Raw genomic sequence first — 27,663 nt, 5'->3', positions numbered from 1 at the left:
ATTTTAACATTTATAAAATTATCATTAGTTTTAGATATTTATATAATTAAAAGTTGAATTAAATTATTATTTTTTTTATCAAAAATAACGTTAAAAAAGTTTATAAATTATAATAAATAGTATTAAAATTTAAATATTTATATATTAAAGAAAAATATTTATTAATAGTTAAATATATCTAAAATACATTTAATTCATTTTTATTAGTATATTTTTTTATTTTTTTTTAAATGTCTTTATATTTAAATCTTATTTATAAAATTCATTATATTATGTATTATTTGTTTATTTTTTATTTAATTTATTAATTATTTTATTTTTATTATAACAAAAATAGACCGAAATTTTTTTTAAAAAAATTACTTCCTTTTTAAAAATTATTGATTTTATTTATTTTATTTTCAAATTTTCAGTATCCTATTTTTATATTTCTATGTGTTTAATAATGTTTAAATTATACCCAGCCCTTTTTTTTCATAATTTTCTATTATTTATTTATTTGTTTTTATTTTAAGGACTATTTAAATAGATAATAGAATTCATTTTTTATGATGAAAACTTTAAATATTATTATTAAAGTTTGTAATTTATTTTAAATAATACATTATTTTTGTTTATATTATATATAATTTTTATTTTAATAATTATTTAAAAATAAATTTATTTAAAACATTTAAATAATATTCAGGCTTACATGTATAAATTAAATTGGAAATTCGCTTTATTATTAATTTAATTAAAAATGCCAATGGTTAATTAAATTCGAAATTTGCTTGTATTATTAATTTAATAAAAAATACCAATGGATTTAATTAAAATTTATAAATCGCTTATAAAAACTCCATATCAATTAGAAACTGATTTTCATAATTTATGGCTGAATTTGATAACATTCTTTCTTTTTGTCTTCGAAAAAAAAAAAAAGTTTTAATTTTTTTTGATTAAGTGAAACATATACAATATTTAAACTTATATCATTATTTTGCATATTATTTAAAATAAAAAAAGATATAAAAAAAATATAATTTAAAATAATAAAAAATATATTAATTATGTAAATTATAATTAATATGAATTAAAGAAATAATAAAATATAATATAAAAAAGTAATTATGTAAATTAAAAAATGTATATATTATTTATTTTACTATTTTTAATTAAATAAATATATAATAAAAATATTTTATTTTTTAATAAATATATATAAATTTTAATAATTCTTTTTTTATCTGTTTTCAAATGAGTAATAATAGCAATTTCAAATAATATTTAAGGATACGACCATTAGACTATTAAACAGATATGATAAATATTAAAGAAAATGTTATTACTATAACCGATCCATAATTTAAATAAAAAGAAAATGCTCATTTATTGTCTTCTTAAAAAGAATAAAATTTCAAATATGATAAAATTTTTGGAGAAAATACTTAATAAGAATAAATTTATTAATAGATTGGATAACCCTCTATTGATAATTTATTAAATGGAAATAATTCTTTAATTATTGCATATGGATAAACAGGAAGTGGAAAAACATTTACTATTTATGGAGAAAATAATTCTTTTACCCCATAAATAGATAATAAAAATAAAAAGCAAGGAAATTAAAAAGGACTTGTATTAAGATGTTGTGAATATTTACTTTAAAAAATAAAAGAATTAGAATAAACAAAAGAAATTATTGTAAATATGAGTTTTTCAGATATTTATTTTGATAAAATAAGAGATTTATCTCGTGCATATTTAAATAACGGTTTTATTTATTTAAAAAAAATAATAAAATAATAATATTTATTTATGATATATAAAAAATAGATCCAAGATAAGGAATTAATTTAGGTATTTTATTAAATATAGCAAGTATATATAAATAAAAAAACAAAAAATAAAGAAAAAGAATTAAAATAGTTAGATTAGTAAAATTTAATTTTATACGAAAATACAAATGGTTTAATAATGGCAAAAGATATGAATTTTATTCAATTAGAAAGTCTTAATTAATTATAATAAATGCTTAAAATAGCAGTAAAAAAATAATAATTATTTAAAAAAAAAAAACAATAATGAATAAATAGTTTCAACTAAGAGAAATTCAAGAAAGTAAAGGAAATTTAATATGGGCAAGAGCATAAACAATACTAACATTAAATGTAATATAGAAAGATAAAATAAATGAAAATATACCTTTTAAAAATACAATTATTTAGTTTGTTGATTTATCAGGATCTGAAAGAATTGCCAAAAGCTTAAATGAAGGAAATAAACTATGTGAATCTATATTAATTAATTAATATTTAGCATCTTTAAATAAATGCTTATAGAATATTTCTTTGAAAAATTAAAATCTTAATTATAAAGAAACAAAATTGACTCATTTTCTTTAAAATACTATGAAAAGTAGAAGTCATATTAGTCTTATTGGTCATTTAAATCCAGGTGATAGTAATTTTGATGAGTGTCTTTTTACACTTTAATATTTAGAAAGATGTTCTTAAGATGCACCTAAAATGCTTTAGTTGCCTTCTAATTCTAATGGAAGTTACAATAATAATAATCACTAAAATAGCGAATAAATTATAAAAAGATTAAAGAAAGAAGTTGCCGAATAAAAGGAAAAAATTGATAGAGTCAAAAACGATAATAAAAAGAAATTAATTGATATTTAACACTTATTAGGAATTGAAGTTGATTTTGATGAATTACTTAGTAAATAATTCACTAAAGAATTCGAATAGTTAAAACAATAAAAAGATAGTATTGTTATGCTTGAAAATGTTTAAAAATATAACTAAAATTTGATAAAAAAAATTGAAAAATTACACAAAAGTGTTTAAGATATAAAAAGTTAGGAATTAAAAAAGCATAATGAATAAATGGTTTAAATTAATTTATTAAGAGATTAAATAAAAGATTTATAAGGTTTAATTTTTATCGTTTTTAATATAAATATAAAAAAATATATATATAAATATATATATAAATATAAATATATATAATATGTATATATATATATGTATATAATACATAATATTTTATATTTAATAATTATTTTTTATAAAATAAAGAAAGCTTAAATATTAAAGAAAATTGTTAAAAAACTTAAATGAAAAATTTATTTAAAGATAAATAAGCTGAATAAAAGTAACTTTTTGACAAAAACTCTGGATAAATAGAAGAAAAAGTCAATATTGTGTTTAATTTATAGAATTTTATTTAAAATAAAACTTAAGAAAACCAAAAAATTAATGATATTAAAAAAGGAATAAAATACGAAATTGAAAAAGAACATAAAAATTAGATAGAAAATCTAAAAAAAGAATATTAAGTTTTAATTGATAATACAAAAGCTTAATTTGATGATCTTTTAAAATAAAAAAATGAACAAATTTAAGATTTTATTAAGGAAATTAAGGCTTATAGATAAAATAAAAAATAATATTTAAATGAATTAAAACAAGAGATGTTAGATATGTATGATTAAATTATGTAATATAATTAAGTTATATCTAAAATAGAGGTTTCTTTATTTATTTTTTATTTTTTTAATTTATATTATTTTTAGTCCGGTACTTATACTGGTGGTATAAAATCTTTTAATATTGCTGAAAAAGAAAAACCTATTCTTCCATAAAGATAAAAATATAAAAAGTAACTTGATTTTTGTTATTATAAAATAAAATAATATCAATAGTTTATTCAAAGCTCTAGATTTAAGGTATTCTAATAAGCAAATAGAAAAAAATATGTAATAATCGTAAAATTGTTAATCAAATAATAAAAATTAAAATGAAAGATTAAATTTAGATACAATAAAAAAAATCAACTTAGATAAATAAGAAAAAATAGATGAAAATAATAGAATAGATATTAATATTAATTTGAATTAATTTAAAACCAAAGAAGATATTGTTCATGTTAAGACATTAGCTGAACGATTGAAAAATTCATTATAGTAAATATTACCTTTTTTTTATAAAAATAAATAAATAAATAATTAGAGAGTCTGTAATCAGAGAAAGATAGCTTTCGTAAAAAGTAAATGACTTTGAAAAAATAAATGAAAATTTTGATATTAATTAACTTATAAAAGAAAAGAAGAATTTAAAAATCTTTATTAATAATGCTTAAAAAATTACAATTAAGCAAAAATTGTTTTAGAATCTTAAAAAAGATTGTTAAGTATGCCTAAATATAAAAAAAAATTAAATCAATAAACATATAAAAATACAGAAAAACAAAATAATTAATAAAATTCTCATATTGCTTTACATAAGTCTTAATTTTAATTACCTGTTATGTCACATACTAAATTATGAATAATAATTTTTTAAAATAATAATATATATATATATATATATATATATATATATATATATATATATATATATATATATATATTTAAAAATTTATTGATATTTAATAAATTGTAAAATAATATATATAATTTATTTTTAATTAAATAAATATTTTTTAAAATATTTATTTTTCTTTTTTCATATAATAATATAAAATAATAAAAATGAAATATTCTTTTAGTGATATAGATTTAGAAGACATTTTAAATGATGAAGATGATGATTCAGAATAAGACGAATAAGAAGATTAAAAAAAATATGAAATTAAAAAGAAATAATGTACTTTAAGCAAATTTGCGGTTTAACATAAAGACAAACAAAATAATCAAGATCATTATTTAAATGCAGAATTAGTTAATATTTTTGATTTTAATCCCAATGAATTATTAGGTTTATAAGAAGATATAATTTAAAATGAAAATAATGAATAAATTCAAGTTAAAACATATATACATATATTTATTTATATATAAAACAAAGAAAAAAGAAGAAAAAAATGTGCTATAATTTGATGTAGAAGATATTTTATTAGAAATAGAAAATGAAGAAAAAGAATAAAATTTAGCCTAAAAAACAATAAAACAAAATGAAATAAAATAAAGTATTTATATTTCGAATACATATACTTAACAAATAAACACGCCTTAATAATAAACTAAAGAAAATAAAAAACAAAGTTCATAAATATAATATGAAAATTTAATTTTGAAAAAAGAAAAAGAAGTAGAAAAATAAGAAGAAGAGGAAGAAATAGAAGAAGAGGAAGAAATAGAAGAAGAGAACGATTTTTCCTTAAAAAAATAAATAAATCCATTAGATTTAATAGACTAAGATGAAGAAAAAATAATTTAAAATTAAGATAATTAAAACTTTGACTATTAAAAAAATCTTATTTTATAAAATATTTAACTTCCATAAAATTTTAATATGGAATATTTAACATTAGATTTCATTTCTAAATATTTATATCCTTATTAGGAAAACATTGTTTTAGGAGAAATGATTAATTATGGTTTTCCTAAAGCATTATGTGTAAATAAATATTTATTTATTTTTAATAAAAATTTACAACAAAAAAGGCTTTTTAAAATAAATTGCTTATAATAGGAACATCTTATGGAATGATAATAATATTTGATTTAAAAAATAAAAAAATAAATAAAATTATTGGTTGTTTTGATGATTATAAAAAATATGGTCCAGTTTCTTCACTTGATATTTGTAAATAAGGAGATTATATTGGGGCTGGCTATGAAAATGGAACAATAGTATTATATGATGTTGATTAAGGAAGTGTTTTAAAATCAATTTTTGGAATGCATGAAGGAGAAATTATTGCGTTTAAATTTTTAAAAGAGGTTTTTTTTTTTTTTTTCTAAAATACATTCAATAAATAGACTAAAGATTCTTTTATTTCAAGTGATTCTTAAGGAAACGTATTTTATTTTTAAATTTCGAAGATGTTTTGGTCTTATTCTTTTGATAAAAAAAGACTATTTAATAAAAATGAGAAAGAAATAATACATTAAATTGATGTTCTTTTCGAAAAATTCAAACCTTTAGATAATTTAAATGCAAATATAGTTGCACTTTCAGCAATTAGTCATATAATAATAATAACAGTACAACCACATGTTAAATTTCTGTTTAAAATCGAAAAACCATCTTTCGTTTTATATACTTCATTACCTTAGGTAAGTTGGGGAAGAGCCAAAGGACCCAAATCGAATGAAGAATGCAAAGAATACCCTGTTTTAGGTGTTTGTTGGGGAAATTACATTCGAATTTATTAAATGAATAAATTTTCAATAATTTAAATATAGGGAATAAATACTATTAGTGAAAGTTTTGATATTGTTGGTCATTTATGTGTCGATAGTTAAATTATGTATTTTTAATTTATTAGCTTTAATATGGTTTTGACCATGTTTAGTAGAAAAACATTTAAAATTTTTTTTGTTGAATAATTTAGTGATAAAGAAGAAAAATAGAATTAAGAATAAAATTGTTTAAAAAGTTAAATTTTATTAAAAGATGATGATGAAGTATTTTTTTAAAGCTATTTTAAAGATAATAATTAAAAATAAACTTAAACATTCAATAATTTAATTATTGCTAAAAATCATGATATGTTTTTTTTTTAAAAAAAATAAATAAATAAATTAATATATTTTTAATTTTTTAAGATTTTTTGCTACTGCAACTAATATATATAGTGGACATTTTTTCACTTGGAAGGAATGTATAAAAAAATATGTAGAAAAAAGTGATTGGAAAATGGCTTTAAAAATTGGATTTGAATTAATTAAAGGAAAATGTTAATGTTTTAGCATTTTACCTAATTTAAATTCTTTAGAAGACAAAGGTAAATTTATGGATATTTTTTTGGATTTAGTTACTGTATTTTTGTAAAACAGTTCAGAAGAAATCACCTAATAAGGGTTTTCTTATGAGATATAAAAAGAAAAGTATTTTTTTTTTTTTTATAAAATAATAATATTCATAGATATTCAGAAATTGCAAAATTATCTTTTGAATATTTAATTGAAAGTGAATAATATAATTATTTATTTAAATAAGTCAAATTTTTTTTCTTAAAAATGGATCATAATGATATATTTTTAAGCCATTTAGAACCATTTATTATGCACAATAAAATAAAAAGTGTCCCTAATGATGTATTTACTGAAATACTTTATTATTTTAAACAATAAGATAAACTAAAAGTTTTATAAAATTTTATTATTAATTTGGACTTGTAATCAATAGATTTAGGATTTAGTATGAGTGTATGTTTGGATTTAAACTTATTTACGCCATTAATATATATTTGTACTAGGAAAGATAATGATTTTATAACTCCTTTAAATAAAATGTATTAATAATATTTATAAATTTAATAAATAAGTAAAGATAAAGGAAAAAAATATATTTATTAATGCATGTGGTTTTTGCGTACAACATTAGAAGGTAAGATGTTTCCAAATGATTAAATAGAGGAGAAAGTGTATATAAATACTATAAGATCACTTGTTGTTTGGCTATTTATTGAAGAAATTCTTATAGCGTTTTTAAATTATGATTCTAAGATTTTTTTAGATATATTATTTATGTTTTTTGAAGGAAGACCTGCTTTAATATTAAGAGAATATGATTAAAATTTATGTAATTATTTTCATAAAGATCCTTAAAAAGATTTTTTACCAGAATTTGTTCATTTAGAAATGATTAGAAAAATTGATTAATGTATAGGATAAGATATATTACCATTTCAATAGTTTTCTTATTTTGTTGGAAAAGTAGCTAAAATTTAGGAACATTAGATAGATTTAGATATTTGTATTAAATGCGTTTAATATGTTCTAAAAGATAAAAATAAATATTCTGAATTCCAAAGGAGTAAAAAATCTTCAGAAACTGTTTGTTTGATTTAAAAATGTAAAAATTAAATTTAATAAAATTTAGATTAAATTAAATAATTATTGGAAGTTGCTGATGATTCAGAATTGTACTTTTAAATTATATTTTCTATTTTTATATATATAATATTTTATATTTATTAAGTGATGAAATAGTGGCATATTTATATTTCCTTTAAGGAGATATAGAAAGATCATTTAATATGTACTTATTTATGAAAAGTAATAAATTTGAATAGTTTAAAATTTTTGTTTGGCTTCAGGAAGCATTTGAATCAAGCTTTTTAGGAGAAAATAATATTAACTTGTTAAAGAATCATATATTAGATAATATTTTCTAATTAGTTTAAACTTCACCAATTTAAACAAAAAATATTGTTTAAAAATATATGAAAAATTAAGAAGATTAAATATTTGAAATACTTTCATAGTTTCCTTCACTTTTACTTGATTATGTTGAATGTATTATATAAGATAGAAAATAAGGTCTTATTGCTTTAAAGAATGAAACTTTAGCTCTTTATATTACTTTACTATGTTAATAAGAACCAAGTAGAGTTATTTAAGAATTAAAAAATAATTATTATCCTTTAGAAGAAATTCTTATTATATGTGAAAAAAATAAGGCTACAGAAGCTGAAGGATTTATTTGTGAAAAATTAGGTTATTATTAGAAAGCTTTGGAATTGTATTCTGAAGTTTTTTTAAATATTTGTAGAAAAGCAATTAATAAAATTTCTTAAGAAAAATACTTTAGTAATTTATTTTTTATTATTATTAGTTTTATGTTTTTAATACATTTTAGATTAAACTTTAGTTTTTTAAAAGTTTTAATATATGATTAACTTGTGTAAAATTGCTTATTAGGCTGACTAAAATAAAAACTAAGTATTTTTTTAATAATATATTATATAATATTTAATTAAACAAAGGAATTATGGTTAAAAATGTCTTATTCTATTTTAGATTATAATACAGAGAATTCTATATGGAAAAGATTGTAAGAATAATAAAGAAAAAAAATAGATAAAGAAAATATAAATAAAATAAATAAAATATTTTCTGATATTATTGATGAATTATTTATTTATGTTTAAAAATATGTTAATATAGAAGGAGTTATTAACTTAATAAATATGTTCAATAATTAATTTTCTTTAAACAATATAAAAGAAACATTTATGAAAATACTTAAGAATCATTCAGAAGTAATAACACTTTTCAATGAAGCCAAACTAATAGCCATAAATGACTTACTAAATCAATATAAAAGTTACATTAGAAATATCAATTTAGGATGCAGTTTTATAAATAAATGTGTTGTTTGTGGTATAAATTTCTTTAATTATGGAAGTGATTTTATTATAATTTTTTAATGTGGGCATCCTTTTCATAAAAAATGTATTGATTAGAAAAAAAGTTAATGCTTAGTATGTATAAGAAAAGAATTGCCTTATAGTAATATAAATTAACTTATTTTATATTTTTTATTCTTATTAGTAAGTAAAATTGTTGTTGACATGTAAGAAATTTCAAATAAACTATAAAGAGCTAAAAATGTGTCATTTGATTAAAAATAAACTAGTAATTTAGCTACTCCTATTAATTTTAATAGCTAATAAAATAAAAATATTAGCTTTGAAAATGAATTAAAATATTTTAATGCATAAACTGCTTAAGAAAATTCTAATTAAAATAGTGTATTTTTATTTAAATTTATTTATATATATATTTCTTTAAATAATAAGGAATTAAATCTAATTATTGATAAAAATGAACTTTTAAGATAATAAAATACTTTCTAAAAACAGATTTAAATATAGTAAATAAAAGCTGAAATTAAAGATAAAATGATAAGAAAACTAAAAATATTTGATTGTTTTATTGAAGAAAATATAATGGATGTAATTTTTTAAAAAAATTAAAAATATATAAATTTAAAATAAAAAAGATTGATTAAATGAGATAAAAATATATTTAATTATGAAATATTTTTAATATAACTAAATATCTAAAATAATTAATATATATTTCTTTTTATTTTAATTTTGTTTTAATTATTTTTTTATATTAAAATAATAATTTTTTTTTATTAATTATTTTTATAATTTTAACTTATAAGCACTTGCATTATTTTTTTAAAATATAATTTTAAATAAAAATTTTTAAAAATAAAAATAAAGCATGTAGAAAATTATAAAAATCTATCTATTTTATTTCAGATTATATATATATAAAAAAAAATGATCTAATTTAATAATATATCAAATAAAAAAAAAACAAGAAGAAATAAATATAAATCTATTTTAATTTATATAAAGCAAATATATAACCTAATTTAATAATTAATTAACAAGAAAAAAAAACTTATTATTATTTAATAAAATATCAATTACTTAATAAAAATATTATTAATAAGAAATTAAAAATAATAAATAAAAATAATTTTTTCTAAAAAAATTAAATAAAAATAGAAAAAATGAGTATGTCAGGTTAACTCTTGGACGAAACAAAACAAGAAAAAATATTCATGAGAATATTAAAAAGAGACGAAAACTTATTTTGTGCAGATTGCAACTTAAAAGCTCCGACATGGGTTTCATTAGATTTTGGTGTATTTTTATGTATGGCTTGTTCTGGTATAAAAAAAATAAATAAAAAAAATAAAAAAGTAAATTAATAGGTGCACATAGGCATTTAAGTAGAAAAATAACAAGAGTTTATTCCACTAAAATAGATAGATGGAATATCGAAAATGTTGAAATTATGGATTATATTGGAAACGGGATTGCTAATTCTTATTGGGAATTTAAATAACCTGTAAGAAGAATATAAGCAAACTGTTAACCAGAAGATCGAATCAGATTTGTTACTGAAAAATATATAAAAAAATTTATTCAGATACTAAAGGATGTAACCCAGTTTAAATATTTTTAGAAAATAAAGCCAAAGGCATATTAGAGTAAAAAATATATAAAAAATAAAAAATAATTTTAAATTTTTAAATAGGAGGCCAATTTAAAAATAAGAAAAAACATTAAATAACCCGGCTTTATAAGTGATAAATGATAATAAAGGAAAAGAATTGTAATTTTATTCGAATTGTGGAGCTGATAATAATCATATTAATCGTTTAAGATAAGAAAATTAGCCTTAAAAATCTAATTTTAATTCATTTGCTACACCGAAAAATAATAATATTATTGATTTATTAGATATGGAAGAAAATTCGCATACAAATAATTAAAATAATAACATAAATAAAAATTAAAATAATATATTAGACATTTAATTCAGTGAATTTAAGCAATGTCCTCCATAAGCAGTTTAAAATGGAAATGATGAAATATAACTCGATTTAATGAATTTATATAATAACAATAGTAATAATAGTAATAATAGTAAAAATAATACTAAAAATATTTAAATTAATAATTAAAAAAATAATAATGAAAATTAATAAAAAAGTAATATGGACTTATTATTTTTTGATGAATAACCTTAAAAATAATAAAATAATACTAGTAATAATGCTTAAAACATAAATAATAATTAAAATGAAGTAGATAAAAATAGATATTAAGCATTAAACTATTTAACATATAATTATTATAATAACTAACATAATAATTAATATAATAATTAATTTAACAATTAATATAATAATTAATATGCTTAAATGTATCAATAATAATAATATTAATAATAATAATAATAATAATAATAATAATAATAATAATATTAATATTATTATTCTAATTATAATAATGGAAATAATATTTTGAATATGTAGAGAAAATGAAAAAGTTTTTTTTTTATAAATATATTTAAAATTTATTAACTTTTATCTTTTAACTTTTTCATAATTTTATTTTTTATATTATTAATAAAATAATTATAATTTTAATTAAATTTAATTATTTTTCTTAAAATAAATATTTATTTAATACTATATATTTTTATTTAAATTTATATTCTTATAATTATCATATAAACAGTAAAATATTACTAAAACTTCATAAAAATAATAATCAAATAAAATAAATAATTAAAAAAATAAAAATATTATTAAATATATATATATATATATATATATATATATATATAGATAATGCTTTATTATTAATCAAATATTCTAATTAAAAAAAAAATAATAATCAAACTTTAAGTTTTTTCTAAGGATTTTCTTTTAAATCATCGTCATCTTTTGCTTGTTAAAGATTATCTTCTTATTTCTGAATTTCTTCTTAAATATTTTCTTCTTTAGTTATTTTTTAATTTTGATCTTCTTAGTTAGTAATTGTGTCATTTTAAATTTATTCTTCTTCATCTTTCTAATTATCTGAAATCGAATAAGGTTATGTGTCATGGACAAGTTCACTATTTTCTTTCTCAGTATTAGTATTATTTTGAGTTTGTTATGTAACAGATTCTTCACTTTTTTTGATTAATTCATTTTCTTAAGGCTATTCTTTTTATTCTGATTAAGATTGGTTTTCATTTAAAGTTGATTATGAGCTATTAGCTTTTTTTTCAGGACTTAATTTCATATTTACTTGTTTGGATGATTCTAATTTGTTTTATAATTCATTTTCTTCTTTTTATTCTACTTCTGAATTTTATAAGATTTAAGATTCTTATATTTTTCGAGATATTTCTTAAATTTTTATGTTTAAAACTTCGGTATTTTCTTCTTGAGTAGTCATTTTTATTATTTTATTTTTTTGATTTTTTTTATTATTTATTTATTTATTTTTATATTGAAAAAAGAGTTGATATATTGCAAATTCCATCTAAAAATTAGAATTTTATAAACATTATTTATATTTATAAATAAACAAGTAAAATAAAATAATGTATATTTTTTTTAATATAATATCTCTAATTATTTTATTTATTATAATAATTAGTTTATTTATATTTTTTTTTTATTTATTATTAAATTTATAAATTTAAGTCTTTTTTTTTTTTTTCAGTATTATTAAAATTCAAATATTTCTAAACAATCTTTTTTATAATTTAGTATTTAATTTTAAATCTAATCAATTTATCCATTAATTTATGCCAAAACATCAACTTATTTATCCAATAAATTTTATTATTACATCATTTTTATCATTTGTTCCCTAAATATATATTCCGCAACATTATGTTAAGTTAATATTTCTAATTCTCCGTCCTTTTATACAAAAATATTAGCTTTATTTTCATATTTTTCATCTGTATTAAAATTATTAAAAATTAAATTTAAATATATTTTTATTTACCTTAAATAGGAATAGGTTTTAATTTAATTAATACTTTTTAAATTATCTCATTAGAAGGTTAAATAAATGATATTTAAATGTTTGTTTTATCTTTTAAGCTTTATTTGATAAGAAATTTAGTAAATTGAGTTAAAATTTATTAAGAATATTCTAATTATTCTAAATTTTCCTTAATTAAATTAAATGAATATGAAAATACATATGGTTCAAACAATTATATAATTTCTTTTTATTAAGCTTAGCTAAGTTTTTATAAATTTGTTATTTAAATTTATTTTTCCTCTAGTATTTAAATGACTTAATTATTTATAGGGAGTGAAATTTATTCAAATGTGGTTAAAAAATCTTCGAATAATTTATTTAACTTTATTTATTTTAATAAATAATTTTTTTTATAATTTTACTTAATTTTCATTTTATAATAATTATTGTATATGACTTTATCCTAAACTGTCTTCATATTTTGTTAAAAAACTAAATAATATGAACATTTAACCTAAAAAACCTCCAAATAGCCCCACTTTTTTATATTTTAATTAATAAGCTTTTATATGAATAATTATATATATATATTTATACCAAAAGGTAAATATTATTAAGAACCATCTATATCACAAATATATGCTTTTTATATATTTTCTTTTAAAGTTCCTTTATTAACAATTTTTTTTAGAATATTATTTATTAATCTCTACTTTCTTTTATCTTCTTTTCTTTAATTCTTTTGAATTTCTTTCTGGATTTCCTCCTCTTCTTATTCTTTTATTCTTTAAAGTTTTATTTATTCGCGTTTTTCTAATTATATTTAATATCCTTTTCTATGTAATTCAATATTTTTTTAATTAATATTTTAACATAGTTCTAATTTATTAATATAAATAAAAAAATGAAAAATTATATTTTTTTAAACATTTAAAATGATTTTCTATAATTTATTTGTCAATCAAATTTTAATTAACTTGATCTTATAAAAAAGGAAGGTAATTAGAATAGATCTAAATTTATAAAAAGTTTCTAAAAACTCCTAAATCAATCATATATTAAGAAACATTTTCCTTTAAAGAATGCAAATAGTTAATTGCAATATTTCTTGAAATAATTTTTTTATGAATACTAACTTTTTATTTTTAAAAACTTTAATATTAATGACTTCTTCTTTCCTTTTTTTTAAAAAAATAAATAAATAAAATAAAATAAAAAAAATTTGATTACAATTTCATCTTTTTTTCTTTCTTCTTTTGTTTAGAATCTTTGGCATTCTGCAAGTTGTACATTTCTTATAATTTCGAATTGTCTTTATTGATTTTACATTTCTTTTAATTCTTCTTCTTCTAAAACTTCAATTCTACTTTACACTAAAATTTTTCCTAACAAAACTTATAATATAACTTCTACCTCAACATTAAAGTCAAATAAATCCCCATCTTGTATCTATGTCTCTTTATCTTCTCCGAATTTCATAGGCCAAAAAAGTCTATTATAAGGCCTATCTATTTAAGGCTCTGTTTATGCATATTATTATGTCTCTGAAGGTTTTCCAGCTAATATTTCTACATATTACTCAGTCATTACTTCTATATTATGTCTTCCTTCGGGTAGAGGAGGCGTTTACTTGCGCACAAGAGATTGCTGCTTTGAAAATGCATTTTTTAGAATTTTTTATTAAGGTTGAGACTATTATAATGTTTAAAATTATTATGCTTATGAATATTGTTTTAACCTTGCATATGTATTTCCTCTTAGTACACGTTTGTCAAACATTATGTTTTTGGAATTGTTAAGTCTGCTTTTTTTTTTAATTTTTAGTATTATTTTTAATTTACTCTTCATCTTCTGGATTAATACGGTATTTCTATGTCTTTAATGCGGGATTTTGAAGTAATGGTTTAGCAGAAAATTAATATGTTTCATTGTTTAATTATTTCATTTTTTTTTTTGGAAATTATAGTTTTTTTTTATTTATTTTTTAGTAGTTTTAACTTTAAAATAAAATTTAATAAAGGCTTAAAAAATTCTTATATAAAAATATTAAAAAGCTGTTATTTATTAAGAAAATTAATATTATTAATATATTTTTGTTAATTTATTTTAATGTCATTATTTATTTTAATATTATTTTTTATAATAATTGAAATTTAATATAAAAAAAATATTAAATAAAAAAACTATTAAATATCTATAATATATATTTATATATATATATTTAAATATATATATATATATATACTTTTTTTTATTTAATTATATATATATAATATTAAATAATTTATTATAAATAAAAATTAATTATAAATTGATATTTTAACTAAAAATTTCATATTGTAAGAATATATAATAAATTTAATAAAAGAATTTATCATTTATTTTAAAATAAAATTAATGTAATAAACAATTTATAAATATTATTTTATTTACAACTATTATAAATAAAATAAAATATATTTATATTATTATTTTATTTTATTGTAAATAAATTATTTTTATAATTTATTTAAAATTTTTATATATTAACCATCAATTATTCCTTATTTTAATAGATGTGAAAAAAATAAAAATGTGATTTTTTAAAAAATATATTATATATTTAGTTAAAAGTTTCAGAATGAAATCAATATCTTAATTATAATTATAAAGTTTTTTAAAAATTAGTTTTTTTTATTATTATTACTTTTTTTAAAACACGAAGAAATGTTTTTGACAATGTCTAATATTATACAAAAAAAATAAATATATTGTTAATTAAAATATAAAATTACGAAAACATGCAATATTTATAAAATTTTTAATATTGTATAATTGTATAAATAAATATAAATTAAAGATTATTTATATATATCAATAATTTAAACACAAATATATCTCAGCATTTTTTCAAAAAAAAAACAGCAAAATGTTTACAATAATAACTAAGTTTTACTTAATACTTGCTATATATATATTAAAAGTACTCTGTATATAAACATAAGGACAATAAAATAGTACTCAAATATTATAACTTTAATCATAAAATTCTTAAGAAGGTTCTTTGTTTTGTTTGTAATGTCAACTTTTTTTATCGAAAATCTAATCAAAAAACACAACCGAATTTGTGCGCAATATTGCTTCGTTTACCGAGTTTTTTTGTACAACATTTCGAATTGAAACTAAAAAAGTATGTAAAGGAGCAATAGAAGAAAATGCAAAAATAGTGATAGATATGTTATAAAAAAGATACACTGATCCAAATATGATCTGTCCTTTGCTTGGTTTATGTCCGAAATATTATGATGAGATAAATATAGAAGACTTAATAAAATAAATAGAATAAGACAAACCTATAGTAAATGAATATAAAAAAGAATAAAAAAATAACGATAAATATAATATATTACACTTAACAGACCTTCATTTTGATGAAAAATACAAAGAAGGAGCTTCTGCAAACTGTAAAGATCCTAATTGTTGTAGAGAAGAGTCTTCTGAAAGTACTGAAAAGGCCGGATATTGGGGTTATGTTGGTAACTGTGATATTCCTTTTAGAACTATAGAAGCTACAATTGAGTTTATAAAAAAAAATTTAACGGAAACACTCGATTTTATAATATGGACAGGCGATAATACAAATCATTTCATTTGGGAATAATCATTAGAAGATAATTTAAAATCAACTGAATAAATTACTTAAATTTTATAATAAAAATTACCGAAAATCAAAGTTTTTCCAATTATGGGTAATCATGAAAGTTTTCCTGTAAATAATTATGATTTTGGAAGTTAAAGAGAAAAATATTTTAATTAAAGATTAAGCTCGATGTGGTAAAGTTGGATTGGAAAAGAAGCAGCTGAAATGTTTGCTAATAAAGGCTTCTATTCGACTTTTTTGAATGAAAAAGTAAAGATTATTGCAATAAATACTCAAGGAGCAAATAATGGAAATTTCTTTTTAATATAAAATCCAACTGATCCTGGAAAAATGCTAGAATGGATGAGAGAAGAATTGATAGATTGTGAAAAAAAAGGTTTTAAAGCAATTATTATTGGACATATTCCTTCGAATGGTGATGTTTTGGAATTATGGAGTTAAGTATATAATTCTATTATTTATAGATTTGCAGATGTTATTAGCGGACAATTTTTTGGACATACACATATTGATTAATTTGTTGTTTATAGAAATCCTGAAAATAAAAAAATTAAAAATGTGGCTTTCGTTGCTCCTTCATTAACTACTTTTGTATATAGATTGCCTACTTTTAGAGTTTTTGAACTATTTAAAGAGAATGCCAAAGTTGTTAATTATATATAATATTCTTTTAATATAACTAAGTGGAATTTAAATGGAGTAAAAGATATTAATTAAGTAAATTTTGATGTAGATTATGTATTTAAAGAAAAGTATTAAAATATTTTTGGAAATGATCTTGGTAATATGGATGATTGGGAAAAACTTTTGAAAGAAATGAAAAATAATATTAATGTATTTAATGCTTATGCTAAAAGTTATAATAATTAAAATTAATAAATAGAATATAAGGAGGTTGATTAAAAAATATTGTGCGGCTTAGAAGGAACTTAACATTTATAGGAAGAGTGTATGGGGAATAGATACAAGAAAAAAATAATAGAATATATATATGGAAATTGGTTTACTAAAAAGAATTGAAAGATATTATTTATATGTATTTTTTATTGTTTTGAATATATTTTATATAGTAATAATAATATATAATAAAATAATAAATATTTATATAATATAAAAATAAAAATTATTTTTATTTTCAAATGAGTAAATATTAATTATTTAATAAACAAGAAATTAAAGTTTTGACTTACAATATATTCATAAGACCTCCTCCTATAAAAACAAATGAAGATGACTTTAAAGATGAACGTTTGACAGTTTTTATTTAAAAATATATATAGAATTTTGACATTATTTGTTTTTAAGAACTCTTTCGCCCTTTTTCTGGAAGGAGATAAAAAGTTGTTTATTCTACAATAAAAAAAGGATTTCTATTTCATGTTAGTGCTCCTCAACCTGGATTTTTTTCCCGTTTTTTAATTGATGCAGGATTAACTATTCTAAGTAAATATCCGATAGTATAATCTGAGTTTTTCCAATTTTCTTATGGAATTAAAGCAGATGGATTGTGCTAAAAAGGTGTTTTATATGCAAAAATTTAAATTAATGATAAATTTTTACATATTTTTAATACTCATACACAAGCTTCTTATGCATAAGATGAAGATTAAGTTATTATTATTATTATTATTAATTATTATTATTATTAATATTATTTTAAAATAAGAAACCTTGCACTTTTACTAGAATCAATTAGTTATTTGAAATTAGAAATTTTATATAAAAATGCTTGGAAAAATATTTATTTTAAAATGATGATATATGTCTTTTTGGAGGTGATTTTAATGTAGATGCAAAACATTAGGACTTTTTAATTAGCAATTTTAGAAATTAAGATGAATTAATTGTTTTATTATTATTATTATTTAAAATATTATTTTTATTTTTAAAAAAATAAAAAAAAAGAGTAAACTTAATTTAAATATAAATTAAACTTATTTTAATGAATATGAAGCTCTAATTAATATTCTTTAAGGAAAAGATAAAGATATTGTTATAGATTTAGCAAAGGTATTTTATATTAAATGCTTAATTTTTTTTTTATATAATATTTAGGAAGCTAATAATGGATAATTCCCTATAACTTATGGAGAATATAAAGTTGTTAATAAAGTTAAAATACCTTTTGAAACTGTATTAATAGAATAAATAGATTAATGTAGTGAATCATGCTTAGATTATATATTTTAAATTATCCCAAGAAGTTTATTTAAGAACTATTAAGAAGATGAAAAATAAATTTGTTATAAAAATTAAAATAATTATGTATTTATTATATTATATTAAAAATATTTTATTTTTTATATTTTCTATTAATTTAATAATTAAAAAAATTAAAATAGAAAAAATTAAAAATTGATATAAAAAGTAGCAGTGTATAAAAATTTTCTATTGATAATTAAATTTTTACTCAGCTTTCAGACCATTTTGGAGTTTCAACTATTATCTTATATGGGTGATTATTTTTTATTTTATTATACTGATTTTAATTAATTATTTTTTATTAAATATAATAAACAATTTTTTATCTCATTAATTATTTATTTTTGTTTTAGATATTTTAAAATTAAAAAAATAATTTTGTCCTTATTATTTTGTTTAGTATATCTTATAATCATAATTTTATATAGAATAAAAACATTATATATTTAAGTATTAAAATATTTCTTTTTTTAAATATAATTATAAATAAGTATATAGTAATGGATTTATTATTAATTAACATATATATTATAAAAATTTAAACTAATTTTTATTTTACACAATAAAAAATATAAATAAAAATTTAAATTACACAATAAATAATAGTTAAATAGAATTAATTCAAATTTAAAAATAAAAAATTATCTAAAATGTCAATACTATTGAAAAAATTGACGAAATCAGCATATGATTATTATTATGGGAATGAAGAAAATATATTATCTAATCATAATTATAAAGTAACTAATATAAATTAAATAATGTATTTTTTTCCATTTATTATCTTTAGATCGAAACAGCATATGGTGAAGTTATATCTATATAAGGATATTCCTAAAGATAAAGAAGATCTAATGCCATACAGACAAATTTATACAGTGTAATAATAAATAAAAATTTAATTTAACATATTTCTAAAAAAATTAATTAGAACTATCAATTTATATTCAGTATGCTTATAAAAGCATTATCAAGGTGGTATTTTGTTGTTTAGATAATAATTTTTATAATTATGTTAAACTCTAATGTTTTAAATTAGAAAGATTTATAGTTTTTACTTTTTTTTAATATAATATCAATATTTTTTTTTTTCATAAAATAAAATTAATAGTGAGTTAGTATCAGCAATAATTGTTCCTTTTATAATAACATTAATATTGATAAGTTTAAGAGAATTGTATTTTGATAGAAGAAGAGTTAATAATGATAAATTAATAAATGAATAAACTTGTTAAATAATAAGAAAATTTCGTGATGACTCAAATATAAATTAGAAAATCGATACAATAAAAAACAAAGAAATACAAATATATAAAAAAATAAAATGGAAAGATATATAAGTAAAAAATTATAAATAAATATAATTCATCGTTTTTTTAGATAGGAGATTTAGTTCTTATAAAGAAAAACGAAATATGTCCTTGTGATATTTTAATATTAGATATGTTTTATAAATAGTGTACTGTAAATACATAATATATTGATGATATGACTGATTAAAAGACTAAAATATCACCAGAGTTAACACACAGTAAAATATATTATAAAAATAAATAATAAAAATAAATATTAGTAAAAAGTGATTCAAAGATAAAAGGCGATCATATAGAATACCGAAAAATATTAACAGGAAAATTTAGTTTTAAAAGAAATAATGAAGGAGATTATAGTGGTTCAATAAAATTAAAAAAAGATCCTATAAGCTAAGAACTTACAGATAATATGTTTATATTAAGAGGAAGTTAAGTTTAATTTAGTGAATGGATATTAGGACTAGCTATATAAATAGGTATGGAGACATATATTTATAAAAAATTTAAATAATCATAAATATTCTATTATTCATCAACTTTCATTAGAAAACAGTTATATTATTCGGCAATTTGTTTATTTTTTTTAGCTCTTTTATCAGTAATTGTTATATTAGTCAAATAGCTTGACATTAGCTATTTTGGAGAAAATAATTATGAGTTTGCAGAATTAAAAGTTATTGTAAGCTGTGTTTTGTAGTTTCCTATCTATTTTCATGCTTTAAGTGAGCTTTTTATGTCAATTGTTTGCTTTTAGATTTCAAAAGAAAACAAATCATGCTTAAATAAAACAGATAGCATTAAATAAGAAAATAATAATATTATTGGAAATAAAAGTTTGTTTAAAATAAGTGATTCTATTAGAGAAATTAATGACACTAAAAGCCTAGTGGATTTATGTTTAACTTCTCATATTATTTTAAATACTACAAATACTATATCAACTGGTAATAGTGTAATTTCAGGATTTACAGTGCACGACTGCATTTTTAATATTGATGTGGGTTAATTAGAAATTGCTTATAAAAAAAATATAGCAAAAATTTAAAATCAAAGTGTCCTTATTAATAATTAATGTATAAAACCTTATTTTGCAAATGATCTTATAATAGTTCAAGAAGAAGAAAAAAGCAGTCTTTTACAAAAAGGCAAAATTTTAATATTTAACGAAAACTTAAATTAAGATGGAAATGAAGTTACTGAAAATGATAAATTATCATTAACAAATTAAATTTAACAAGATGACATACATATAAATAATATAAAAATATCTTAAACTTATTCTTCTGAATAAATATAAATGAAAAAAAATGGTTTAAAATCAAGCAACTCAAATACTCCTCTAATAAATCTTTAATTATATACGGGTTAGTTTTAATAAGGGAATATGTCTTCAAGAGCCAAAAGAGGAAGCTGTTTTTTTGCTCAAGGAAGTCTAAGAAACAGCTTAGAAAAAATTTATAATAGAACTAATCATACTTAAAGTAATTTCTAATAGGATGCTGTTTTACAATAAAAATAATCTTAGTAATAATATAAAAGTTCTTCATGCTAGGATTTTGATTAACTAAATATTTTACAAGAATAAGAGTTTGCCGATTTGTATTGTTTTAAAGGAGAAGAATATCATATTGAATCTCAAAAAATTATAAGAGCTATGGTTCTATGCCATTACACGAGATCTTTTTATGATGAAGAAACTGGGAAAGTTGTAAACTCGTCTTTAAATTATATTGAGGATCTATAATTATAATTAGGTAAGGCTATTGGATATAAATTTAAGCTTTCTTGTTATATTGAAGATGATTTTACATACATATTACATAATCAACAATTAAATAAATATGAAAAATATAAAGTTTTAGGACATCATTATTATGTTCAATAGTAGAAATTTAGCATTTTAATATAGGAAGAGTAGCAAAATAGTCAATAATGTTATATATTTAGTAGATAAGAAATAATAAATGTAAATGAATTAAATTTTATTAAGGAAAATTATATTTTTGATTTAAATTTAATTTGTGATTTTTATAAATTTTCGGGAAACAGAACTATTATTTATTCATATAAATCTTTATCAGATGATGAGGCAGTAAATTTAAAAGCAAAAATAGAAGAAAATAAAGCAGAGTTTCCTAAAATTATAAATGAAAGTTTGAATGATAATAATTAATTTTTGACTATTTTGGCTTTAAAAGAAAAGCATAATTCAAAAGTGGCTGAATCTTTAGTTCTTTTGAAAAATGCTAATATCAAAATTTGGGTTACTACCGGAGATTAGTAATAAAGAGTTATTCCCTTGTGTTATTCTTTAGGGGTTTTAGAAAAAAAGATGAAATACTGATGTTTGATAGCACAGATTAAGAAAAATTATAATATTTGATGCGATAATTTATATAAAAATTAAAAGATATATTTGTAAAATCATAATAAAATTAATAATAAAAACTTTTTATAGGTAGAAAAAGCATAATTAATAGTAAAGATGTATAAAAAATGATAAATTTTGCAATTATAGTATCGGGAAAAACATTAGAAGTAATAATGTAGAGTCCTTATTTAAATAATCATTTTTGTTTTTTGTCTTATTTTGCTTAAAGTGTTGTGTGTTTTAACTGTAGTCCTGAACTTAAAGTAAGATTAATATAAATAGTAAACTAAGATTTGAAATAAAACTATAAAACTTTATATATAGGAGGTACTTTATGCGATTATTAGGCTTTTTCTAAATCTAATGTTTGTGGATTTAAGGGAAGTAAATTTTCTAGGGAGCATAATTTCGCAGGAATAGAACTAAAAAAAATAGAAAATTTAATTTTTTTAATTCATTTTAATTCACGTTTAATTGCTGAAATTTATGAAGATTCACTTCTTTTAAATATTTATAGAGGATTAGTATTTTCTTTTGTGATTTTTTTCTAATATATGTATTGTGCTATTAATATTAATAAATATAATGTGGGAAAATATTTTACTGTTTCTCTTTTTGCCACTATTTTTTCAAGTGTCATTATTTATTATAAAAAAACTAATTCTTATAAATAAAATGATAATATTAATACTTAATGTCTACTTTAATAAAATTCTGTTCTTAAAGAATTTTCTAATTCTAATATCTTTAAAAAAACACTTAATCTTTTTATTATTTCTGCTCTTGATTCATCAATTCTTTTCTTCTTTTTGCGTTATATTTTTTATGATTTTACTTTTTAGGATGGAGTTCATTATATTCAAGAAGATTTTCTTAATTATTTATAAAACTTTATGTGTTTGGCTCTTTTACCACCAGCAAGAATGTGTGTTGAGTATAAGTTTAAGATTTAATATGTGATAACGTTATATTTTTTCAATATTATATGTATTTTGGGAATTTATTGCTTTGATGATAGAAATTACGAATATGTGACTTTCAGTATTTTTTTATTATAAAAAAGTTCTTTTTGTATACTCTTTTTATGTATTCCTATATCTATTATTTATGCCAATAACATTTTATTATATTATTGTGGAAAGATCAAATTAACTAGTTTTGCATTAATTAAAAAAAGCCAAAAATTCAATTTAATTATTAATAATTGTGTAAAAGAATCTTTCTTCTATAAAGTAAAGACGCTTAATTTAGAAAAACTTATAAACAAAATATTTAGTGATAACTAACCAGACACTATATTGAATTCTTATATTTTATAAATGTAATAAAATGTAAATAAGGCAATAATGAATACATTTACTCTTAAGTTTAATGATAAACTAATCGAATAACGATTCATTGCTTTATCTAGAAAGAACTAGTTGGTTTATTAAAAAATTTGTGATTTAATTTAATTTTTATTTGTAGATTTAGGCTTAATTACATATGCTGTCTTTTCAAATAAAATGAATAATTATAATGGAAATAAACATTTTTTAGTTATATATTTAATTGGAATTTTGGTTCTTTTATTCTTTATTCTATTCACCTTTTTTAATAAAAAATATGAAAAATACTCAATTTAAATCAGTCATCTAAAAATATTATTTAGGATAACGTTTTTTTTAAGTCTTTCGAAAATAATTCCTTTATGTGATCTTATTCCTGGTATTTTTATTTGTGTAAGTTTTTCAATAATAACAATCCCTTTAATCCGTTTGGAGTTTTTATATTTAGTTATATCAATATAATATATATTTCTTATTTATTTCCAAATATTTCATACACAAAATGATGAAGAGTAATCAAATCTTGATTTTTGGCAAAAATTTCATATTTTTATGGGATAAATTTTAATAACTTTTTTAGGCCTATATACTTATTTATTATAAAAAAGGCATTTAGAACATTCTATAAGAAAAAGCTTTTAGATAGATTAAACTTTGTCTTAAGCCACTTCAAAAATGAAAGATATTTTATCTATTCTTTTGCCTCGTTTTATAAGAGAAAAGTTATATATTAGTGGAGAAAACTATGATAATATAAGTAAAGATTAAGGAAAACTAGCTGTTTTATTTTGTGATATAACCAATTTTGATGACATAATGCTAAAAGAAGAAGAAAATGTGATAAAAATACTTGACATTTTATATAGGTAATTTGACAAATCTTGCATTTCTAATTAAGTATTGAAGATTGAAACTGTCGGTAAAACTTATATGGCGGCAGCAGGCTTAAAAGACGTAGACGAATATTAATAAGATTTAAAATCTCTACTTGATCCAGTAAAAAGATGCATTTAGCTAGCTTTAGAAATGTAAGAAATCGTCAAAAGCACAATAAATGATGTTAAAATAGAAATTAAAATCGGAATAAATTATGGAACTGCAATTGCAGGTGTTATAGGATTCCACAAACCTTAATTTTCATTAATTGGAGATACGATTAACACTGCAAGTAGGATGTGCTCGACAGCAGAAAAAGGGAAAATCGTTCTTTCAGAATAAGCTTATATGAGAGTAATTGATTTATAATAATATAAATTTAAACATAGAGAAATAGAGGTAAAAGGAAAAGGCATAATGTAAACATATGTAGTTAATTTGGATAAAAACGAAAGGATAAAAACTCATTTTTAAAATAATTCAACAAGAAATTAATAAATTATTTTAGATGAATTTAATGATAAATACCAATAAATTAGATAGAGGAAAAGATCTAATTCTTTTTGTTAAATAAATAATAATTTGAATAATAGTAAATGTGAATTAAAATAGAATATAAATTCAGCTAATAAAAAGTTTCAATCAAAAAATATTATATTAAATAACAATAATTTATTTTAAAAACCTATTTTATCAAATCGTTTAATTGAATAACCAAATTCAAAAGAAAAAATAGAAAGTAATATTGATGAAATTTTATAATTAGAGTCATAGTTAAAAATCGAAAATCATATAAATATTCCTAAATTATCCAACTTTGGACTTAATATGCAATTTTACCAATATTAAATAATTAAAGAATAATTCAAAGAGGAAAAAGATGACCTCAACAACCATAATGTGAAAAAAATTAACCTTAATCTTTGGAACGGAAAAATGAAAAATGAATTTGAAAAAAGCGTTCTTATGGATGAGCTTGTATTTGAATATTGGAGTACTTAAATTGATGAAAGTTAACATTAATTAAGTATATTTGGATATGCTTTGGCTATTGAAATATTTGTGTATACTTGTGTGATTTTTAGTATTTTGAAAGTAAATTTATTTGTCAAAATAGTTATTATTTTTCGGTTTTTGGCAGTTGCTTTGATTTTTCTTATACTTTATTTTAATTTCAAAATTTTCAATATGAAATTAAAGAAAATTAGATAAATTCTCTTTGGATTTTTTTTCATTATTTTTGCATGCTTAAATAGTTAATTTTTGCTCAGTAATTATATTTTTAACGTGTAATAAATCATTAATGTCAAACCATTTATTATTTATGAGATTTATTTTACATATGTACTTATTTTTTCTTTAAAAATATTCAGTTTGTAACACTAATCTTATTTTTTTTTGTTCTTTTTCATATTTTACATAACCGAATCGATATTATTTTAAGATTTTATTTTTGAAATTGCTTTCAAAATTCTATATTTGTAATTCATGTTCCTTTATAATAGCTATATTTTGAGTATAACTAGTCTAAATCATTTTAATAATATCAAAAATCTACATGAAAAAAATTCATAAACTGATAAGTTGATTCAATATTTGCTTCCTAATCATATTTTATAAAGGTTTCTTATAAATCCGACCGCATATTATCAAATAGCGGAAACTTATTATTAACAAACTATTCTATTTGCAGATATTGTAGGCTTTACGGCTTTTTCTGATAAAAATTAACCAGAAGAAGTTGTAAAAATGCTAAGGACCTTGTATACAGAGTTTGATAAAACTTGCTAATTACATAAAGTTTTTAAACTTTATACAATAGGAGATTGTTATGTTATTATAGGAAATACAGATCATTAATAAAGAGAACCTATTTAGGAAGCTATAAATGTGCTTAAAATGGCTTTTTCTATGATTGATATTTTAAGTAAAAATATAGTTCTTATTTAAAATTAAATTAATATAAGAATTGGAATTCATACAGTATTTTTTTTATAATTTAATATTTTCTATAATCTTATTTTTTTATTTTGTAGGGAAAAATCGTTGGAGGATTAGTTGGAACGTAAATTATTAGATATGATATTTATGGATAAGATGTTCTTATTGCAAACAAAATGGAAAGCAATGGAGTTAAAGGAGGAGTTACAGTAAGTGAAAGTACTAAAAATTTAATTGAAGAATCAATGGAAAGCTGTGATTTTGAATTTATTGATAAAGGAGAAGTTTATATTAAATCAATAAATAAAACTGTTAATACATATTTAGTGGATAGAGTTTGAATAATTATTTATTATGATTAAAAAAATTAAATAATAAATTAAAAATTTTATAGTATATTCATTTGAGTTTTTATTTTATTTTTTTATTTAAAAAAAAAAAAAAAAACTTATATCTATCAATTTTTTATTTTATTTTTTTGTAAAAATATAATAGATAAAGTCAAATATTAAAAAAATAATTAAATTAATTTAAAATAAAAAAAAATAATTAAATTTATTTAAGATATGAATATATATAATATTAATTAATATTATTTAATTATTAAGTTTTCATTTTTTTTTTTTTTTTTAAGACTAATTATAGAAAACAATTAAAAATATATATTTTATTTTTTTACTCAATTCATTAATAAAAATAAAAAAAATAACAAGTAATTAATAATTAATAATAATATATTATTATTATTTAGTTTTGGATATTTGATTTTTATATTTTATAATCAAGTAAATATATATAAAATACGATAATAAAATTAATCATATATTAAATTATGAAGATTTTCTTTTTGTTTATTGACTAACCGAAAATTCTTAATAAATATATAAATATTTTTTCAAACTAATTGTATTTTTTGTAGTTATTAAACATTAAAATAATTTTTATTAATTTGTTTTTAATTTTATC

At 18.1% G+C, this 27,663-nt stretch overlaps 7 protein-coding genes across 7 annotated transcripts, besides 33 other annotated features; 5 read left to right on the top strand and 2 right to left on the bottom strand. All coding sequences in view use genetic code 6, as the record gives it.

The window, feature by feature from the left end:
• Window positions 1–591: 591 nt before the first annotated feature.
• Window positions 592–649: a microsatellite.
• A 52-nt stretch (window positions 650–701) lies between these two features.
• Window positions 702–817: a microsatellite.
• A 422-nt stretch (window positions 818–1,239) lies between these two features.
• Window positions 1,240–9,764, top strand: IMG5_121840 (kinesin motor domain protein; the record flags this gene model as incomplete). Its single annotated transcript, XM_004032425.1, has 16 exons — window positions 1,240–1,756; window positions 1,916–2,028; window positions 2,079–2,922; window positions 3,087–3,651; window positions 4,540–4,795; window positions 5,337–5,390; window positions 5,438–5,716; window positions 6,182–6,246; window positions 6,545–6,826; window positions 7,267–7,523; window positions 7,824–7,866; window positions 7,923–7,999; window positions 8,180–8,533; window positions 8,710–8,777; window positions 9,526–9,681; window positions 9,729–9,764. The coding sequence occupies 16 exons, from the start codon at window positions 1,240–1,242 to the stop codon at window positions 9,762–9,764; spliced, it is 3,966 nt and encodes a 1,321-aa protein (XP_004032473.1).
• Window positions 2,943–2,994: a microsatellite.
• Window positions 2,960–3,023: a microsatellite.
• Window positions 4,342–4,401: a microsatellite.
• Window positions 4,596–4,636: a microsatellite.
• Window positions 5,088–5,138: a microsatellite.
• Window positions 9,765–9,831: 67 nt separating the features above from the next.
• Window positions 9,832–9,873: a microsatellite.
• Window positions 9,874–10,148: 275 nt separating this feature from the next.
• Window positions 10,149–10,200: a microsatellite.
• Window positions 10,191–10,223: a microsatellite.
• On the top strand, window positions 10,194–10,846 carry IMG5_121830 (hypothetical protein; the record flags this gene model as incomplete). Its single annotated transcript, XM_004032424.1, has 3 exons — window positions 10,194–10,416; window positions 10,461–10,597; window positions 10,787–10,846. Exons 1-3 carry the CDS (start codon window positions 10,257–10,259, stop codon window positions 10,844–10,846), a joined length of 357 nt encoding a protein of 118 aa, XP_004032472.1. The 5' UTR covers window positions 10,194–10,256.
• Window positions 10,419–10,445: a microsatellite.
• Window positions 10,847–11,156: 310 nt separating the features above from the next.
• Window positions 11,157–11,187: a microsatellite.
• Window positions 11,188–11,379: 192 nt separating this feature from the next.
• Window positions 11,380–11,525: a microsatellite.
• Window positions 11,464–11,524: a microsatellite.
• Window positions 11,526–11,715: 190 nt separating the features above from the next.
• Window positions 11,716–11,758: a microsatellite.
• A 39-nt stretch (window positions 11,759–11,797) lies between these two features.
• Window positions 11,798–11,838: a microsatellite.
• Window positions 11,811–11,850: a microsatellite.
• Window positions 11,850–11,884: a microsatellite.
• Window positions 11,885–11,934: 50 nt separating this feature from the next.
• On the bottom strand, window positions 11,935–12,483 carry IMG5_121820 (hypothetical protein; the record flags this gene model as incomplete). Its single annotated transcript, XM_004032423.1, has 1 exon — window positions 11,935–12,483. One exon carries the CDS (start codon window positions 12,481–12,483, stop codon window positions 11,935–11,937), a length of 549 nt encoding a protein of 182 aa, XP_004032471.1.
• Window positions 12,483–12,534: a microsatellite.
• Window positions 12,483–12,539: a microsatellite.
• Window positions 12,540–14,034: 1,495 nt separating this feature from the next.
• On the bottom strand, window positions 14,035–14,893 carry IMG5_121810 (hypothetical protein). Its single transcript, XM_004032422.1, has 2 exons — window positions 14,257–14,893; window positions 14,035–14,204 (listed from the first exon to the last, which is right to left on the bottom strand). The coding sequence occupies exons 1-2, from the start codon at window positions 14,466–14,468 to the stop codon at window positions 14,078–14,080; spliced, it is 339 nt and encodes a 112-aa protein (XP_004032470.1). The 5' UTR covers window positions 14,469–14,893; the 3' UTR covers window positions 14,035–14,077.
• Window positions 14,213–14,246: a microsatellite.
• A 233-nt stretch (window positions 14,894–15,126) lies between the features above and the next one.
• Window positions 15,127–15,167: a microsatellite.
• Window positions 15,168–15,175: 8 nt separating this feature from the next.
• Window positions 15,176–15,219: a microsatellite.
• Window positions 15,217–15,270: a microsatellite.
• Window positions 15,225–15,318: a microsatellite.
• Window positions 15,283–15,335: a microsatellite.
• Window positions 15,303–15,338: a microsatellite.
• A 573-nt stretch (window positions 15,339–15,911) lies between these two features.
• IMG5_121800 (ser thr protein phosphatase family protein, putative) lies at window positions 15,912–17,686 on the top strand (the record flags this gene model as incomplete). Its single annotated transcript, XM_004032421.1, has 1 exon — window positions 15,912–17,686. The coding sequence occupies exon 1, from the start codon at window positions 15,935–15,937 to the stop codon at window positions 17,684–17,686; it is 1,752 nt and encodes a 583-aa protein (XP_004032469.1). The 5' UTR covers window positions 15,912–15,934.
• Window positions 17,687–17,729: 43 nt separating this feature from the next.
• Window positions 17,730–17,781: a microsatellite.
• A 24-nt stretch (window positions 17,782–17,805) lies between these two features.
• Window positions 17,806–19,125, top strand: IMG5_121790 (hypothetical protein; the record flags this gene model as incomplete). Its single annotated transcript, XM_004032420.1, has 5 exons — window positions 17,806–17,809; window positions 17,837–17,922; window positions 18,572–18,676; window positions 18,722–18,799; window positions 19,009–19,125. 5 exons carry the CDS (start codon window positions 17,806–17,808, stop codon window positions 19,123–19,125), a joined length of 390 nt encoding a protein of 129 aa, XP_004032468.1.
• Window positions 18,272–18,320: a microsatellite.
• Window positions 18,278–18,322: a microsatellite.
• Window positions 18,517–18,557: a microsatellite.
• A 1,276-nt stretch (window positions 19,126–20,401) lies between the features above and the next one.
• Window positions 20,402–20,437: a microsatellite.
• Window positions 20,438–24,555: 4,118 nt separating this feature from the next.
• On the top strand, window positions 24,556–27,038 carry IMG5_121780 (hypothetical protein; the record flags this gene model as incomplete). Its single annotated transcript, XM_004032419.1, has 5 exons — window positions 24,556–25,110; window positions 25,154–25,175; window positions 25,616–25,768; window positions 26,579–26,739; window positions 26,793–27,038. The coding sequence occupies 5 exons, from the start codon at window positions 24,556–24,558 to the stop codon at window positions 27,036–27,038; spliced, it is 1,137 nt and encodes a 378-aa protein (XP_004032467.1).
• Window positions 26,744–26,785: a microsatellite.
• Window positions 27,039–27,663: the final 625 nt, after the last annotated feature.

This window comes from Ichthyophthirius multifiliis (genome assembly GCF_000220395.1).
Source record: "Ichthyophthirius multifiliis unplaced genomic scaffold scaff_1120509250970, whole genome shotgun sequence".
NCBI classification, from domain to species: Eukaryota; Ciliophora; class Oligohymenophorea; order Hymenostomatida; genus Ichthyophthirius; species Ichthyophthirius multifiliis.
The sequence above is the reverse complement of the archived record's forward strand: the minus strand, read 5'-3'. Positions and strand labels throughout refer to the sequence as shown.